The sequence below is a fragment of the Microtus ochrogaster genome, chromosome 2 (assembly GCF_000317375.1).
Source record: "Microtus ochrogaster isolate Prairie Vole_2 chromosome 2, MicOch1.0, whole genome shotgun sequence".
NCBI classification, from domain to species: Eukaryota; Metazoa; Chordata; class Mammalia; order Rodentia; family Cricetidae; genus Microtus; species Microtus ochrogaster.
This window is the reverse complement of record NC_022010.1, coordinates 45,830,312-45,835,393: the sequence shown is the minus strand read 5'-3', so window position 1 is coordinate 45,835,393 and position 5,082 is coordinate 45,830,312. Positions and strand designations below refer to the sequence as shown.

The 5,082-nt window shown below is 35.1% G+C and overlaps 1 protein-coding gene across 1 annotated transcript; it reads right to left on the bottom strand.

Moving 5' to 3' along the window:
* Window positions 1-340: 340 nt before the first annotated feature.
* On the bottom strand, window positions 341-1,270 carry LOC101987181 (olfactory receptor Olfr180-like). Its single transcript, XM_005345108.1, has one exon. The coding sequence runs from the start codon at window positions 1,268-1,270 to the stop codon at window positions 341-343; it is 930 nt and encodes a 309-aa protein (XP_005345165.1).
* Window positions 1,271-5,082: the final 3,812 nt, after the last annotated feature.

The following is a 5,082-nucleotide window of genomic DNA, read 5'->3' as shown; positions in this document are numbered from 1 at the left end:
GGTAAGGACTGTACAGAAAGTATTGAGATTATATCAGATGCTCTCAGGAACAAAGATTCCAGATTGAATTTACCCTACTCAAAGAATAACCATTAAAACTTAACCTGAAAAATATGCAAAAATCTATGGCTATGGTATAAATTTTGAAAATATGATATAGCCTTAATTTGCTGAAACTGTACTATTGTAGGATACCATGAGGGTAACGAGAATAGATATGACATCTATTAAATTTAAATTACCTTATTTGGGTTATATAATTCAGATGAATAATTAACAAATTATTTTGGAATTGTGTTATTTTATTATTTAGTGAACTGAAATTAGTGAGCTCTAGAAGTCAGAGATTTTTTTTGTAAGTCTTCATAACTTTCTTAACAGCATTTACTACCTCTTTATTTCTCAGGCTGTAAATAAAAGGGTTTAACAAAGGAACTACTATTGTATAAAATACAGCCACAGGTATATCTTTATTCCCTTCTTCCAATGGTCGAATATACATGAGAAGACAGATGTAGAATATTGAGACAGAAAGAAAGTGGGATGCACAAGTAGAAAATGCTTTTCCTCTCCCATCCTTGGATTTCATTTTGAAAATAGTGAAAAGAATGCAGAAATAAGAGACCAAGATAGTGGTAATGGTAAATACTTGAATTGGCATTGAAAATATATATATCATTAGTTCATTAATAAAAGGGTCTGTACAGGAGAGCCTAAATAGAGGAAGAACATCACAGAAGAAGTGATCAATGTGATTTGATTTACAGAAAGTTAACCTTAAGAGACAGCCTACTTGAATCATGGAATGCAGGTTACTAGTTATGAAGGTGCCTACACTCATCTGAATGGAGAGCTTCTTGGACATCATGGTGTGGTACTGCAGAGGGTTGCATATGGCCACATAGCGGTCATAGGCCATTGCTGCCAGGAGGAAGCAGTCTGCAGTTTCAGCAACACAGAGAAAGTAGAACTGTGCCATGCATTCATAGAGTGAAATCCTTCTGTTGACAGAAAAAAAGTTCTCTAGCATCTTGGGTGTGATAGCACAGGAGCAGCAGGAATCCATGAGAGCCAGGTTGCCCAGAAAGATGTACATGGGTGTGTGAAGACGGTGTTCCATGTAGATCAAGACCACCAGTCCGAGATTTCCCACCATGGTGACCAGATAGATGACAGAGAACACCAGGAACAGGAGGATCTTCAGGTCTGGAATATCTGAGAATCCCTCCAGGATGAACTCTCTTGTTAAAGACTGATTTGTTTTCTCCATTCTTTCTCTGCTGAGACAAAAACTGTTAATACATTTGATTAATATTATAGGAGTAATATGTCTAACTCTCCCTCTCTAGTTACAGTGAGCAGGTAAGGACTTCTTCAATTTACCTCAGCAATCCCCTGAAATATGTTATGGTAGGCTAAGTCATATGGGAATAAACCACATATAGATTTTGTCTATGAGTATAGTCTTGAGGAGTCTGTGGACCTAACTCCTAAATGCATCACATGGATAGTTATATAGCTTGTGTAAATTTATGATCTGCACAGTTGATTTTCTAATTTTTAGATATTAAATCTTCTCTATTGTAGTGATTTATTTTCCAAAACAAAAATGTACTCTGTGATGTTTAAAAATTTATTGTCCTTCAGATATTTAAGGACTAACTTATGAAAACTCCATAGAATTAAGAGTGAGGTTGGAAATAATTTTTTTGCATTGTCATTTTTTACTGTGATGATTGTCGGATATTTTAAATTAAGGTCATTTGTCTTTTAAGATTGTATAATATGATCATTTTCTCTTAAATCAGTTCTCCAATGACTTTTATATTCTGGATGCTACTATATCTCATCGATAAATTTCTAAAAAATGATTTCTACTTGTAATTATCCCCGCATCCTAATATTTTCTGTGTTGTTTTTAGTGTTCAAGGAACATTCTTTATTATGAGTCCTAGTGACAAGGTGTCTGCTTACAATGTACACACTGATATGTAAAGGTCAAATTCCTGCCTTGTGCTTGCCAATACTGTCAGGATGAAACAATGTTTTTCTTTTATTGAGTTCAATAAGGGTTTTACATTTATATTATTATTTAAACTTTAAATTCTTTTCTTCTTAATCCTTATATTAGAATTCAATAGCCAATAAAATTTATTAGATTTATTTTGGCAGGTATAATACTGAAAAATTTAAATCAGGCAATAGCATGTATTTTACTATTGTAATCATTTTCTTTCTTCTAAGAATGACTACAACTCTCTTACCTAGTAAAGTTTAAATGGATAACTTTTCAAGACCAGTGTACAATAATAATTTAAATATCATGGCTTTAAAATTACACTGTAGATTACTGTTTCTTTGATTTTTTTTTCTGTTGTCTAATGAAACTACACAGTTTCCCTTTTCAGTTCAATAAAACTGAAAGATTTTCTGGCATTGTATTACTAATAGTTTATAATTAAATGAATAAAATAAATTGGTATTTATAATTTAATTATATAACACTATAATATCTCTTAATTTATATCATTCAAATATTTTAGCAGCATAAAATTTATTTTTGTCAACATTTACTTGCTAATGAAATTGTTATATTCATATTTAAACGTAGACAATGCTAATTTATTTTAGAATATTGTATCAGAATCTACTAGATAAGAGCTCATTTTTATCTCACTAGCACAAAACAAAATTATTCAGCCAAATCTGAAACAATTTTACTACCCATCCTAAAATTATTTTTTGGAGTTGTAGATAGTTTACCTGTGTATTTGCTGACAGTACTATGATGCTTTTGAGCTCAGAATAGACAGAGTAACCCACCTACTGCTTCATTCTATCTTCAGTAGATCTTCAATTCAGATACAAACTAAATATAAAAGGATAAAATGTAAAATAAATGCTGAAGTATTTTATTTTGGTCTCTCCATATTTAGAAATGAATTTGAAAGCCATCCACATACTGTGAGCTCACTACCTGTCATGTTATATATAGCCAAACAGAGTCACCTGAAGCGTCCAGAGAGAGGCCTTAAAACATCAGGGAATAATTGACGAGAATTTAGGACACTCTCTCTAATCATAGGTCAGTGATAATTCTAAAGGGAGTTCCTTGGCATTGGCATTAGGTATTTCTGCAAAGACTCTAGTCGGCAACGTTGGTTCCCAAAACACCATTAAACCTTAACAGCTCAATTAGAAGGAAGAGAAATGAAATTTCGGCTTATCAATGAAATGATAAAAAAATAAAATCATTTTTATTGTTCACATATTTGATTATTTGTGCCTCATTAATCTTGCTTACATAGAAATGATAATGTGCAGAGAAACAATAAGGATCACCTGGCCACAAACAAATATAAAAAAATTTGGATTCCTGTGTAAGACAACAAAATCTTGTGAAATCAACTGAAATCACATTCTTTTCTTTTAAAACCTACAGTGAACCTGACCATATCCCATAGATCTATTTTTGGAAATAACTCTGACATTATTTTCTTTGGTGCCATTTATGTATTAGAAATGAAGAGAATTTTAAATAAAGTTGCCATGTACAAGGTTTTGCTCCTGTATTCAACTCTGAGTGGAGATAAATGTACACCTATGAAAGTATTAGCATGATTAATGTAATTAATGTCATGGTTATAAATTAATTATTTAGTGAACCTCCCACTCTCTCTAACACAAATATGATTTTGTGCACATGAAATGTTTTTTTATATTTTATTTTTTAAAAAATAAAATGAACTATATTTTTTTCATTTTACATACCAATTCAAGTTCCCACTCCCTCCCCTCCTTCCATTCCCTTCACCTACCCCCAACCTAACCCCCATTCACTCCTCAGAGAGGGTAAGGCACATTGTTTTGGGGAAGGTCCAAGAGCCTCTCTACTATATCCGAACAAGGTATCCATCCCTGAGATAGAAGTTTCAAAAAAATGAGTACAAGCAGAAGGACAAATCCTGGTACCACTGCCAGTGGCTTTACAGTCTGCCCCAGCCATGTAACTGCCACCCCCACTCAGAGGGACTAGTTTGATCCTATGATGTTTTCTTCCCTGTCTGGCTGGAGTTGGTGAGCTCCCATTAGCTTAGGTAAACTGTTTCAGTGGGCCCTTGTCATGGTCTTGATCTCCTTGCTCATATTCTCACTCCTCCCACTCTTCACCTTGACTTTGGGAGCTCAATCTAGGTCTCTGATGCAGGTCTTTGTTTGTTTCCATCAGTTGCTAGATGAAGGTTCTATGGTGATATTGAAGATAATCACCATTCTGACTACAGGGAAAGGCCAGTTTGGGCCTCTCCTCTATTGCTTAAGGTCTTAACTGGGGTCATCCTTGTGAATTCCTGGGATTTCTCTAGTTCCAGGTTTTTTGATAGCCTTGAAATGGCTCCCTCAATCAAAATATCTTTTTCCTTGCTCTTATCTCTGTTCTTTCTCCATCTCGATTATTCCATTACCTCAAGTTCTTTTCAATCCTCCCCTCATCTTCCCTGTCTGCCTTCTCTACTCCTTGACCCCCTGCTCCCAATTTTGTCAGGTTATATTGTCCATTTCTACTTTCCAGGTGTATCTATGTATGTTTTTCCTAGGGATCACCTTCTTACTAAGTGTGATGTTAAGTTGGGAGCATCACCCCAGGCCCTGGCATCCATCCCAGCCCCTAGACCTGGAAGTTGCTTTGGTCTGGACTCCAAATCCCAGCATGCCAGGTCCTGACCCTCCCACTCCCACAGGGTATTTAAGTGAATGCCCAGATGAGGAGCACATGGTCCTGGGTTTTGCATGTGCTGCCTTGTTTTCTGTCTCTCCTGCCATGCTCTTGGCCACCCGAGAGTGCTGTATTTAATAAAACATGAGCATTTTAATTTGGTTTGATTTGGCCTGATTGAATTTCTTTGTGCCAGTGGAACAGCTCATCTTAGGAGTTTTCCTAACACTTAGCTTGTTTAGGATAATGAACTATAGGCTCAATATCTTTTGTTTTACAGTTAGTATCCACTTATGTGTGAGCATTGGTATGGGAAGTTCTTCTGTCTATGTGTTCCTTTTATTGGTTAATGAATAAAGAAACTGCTT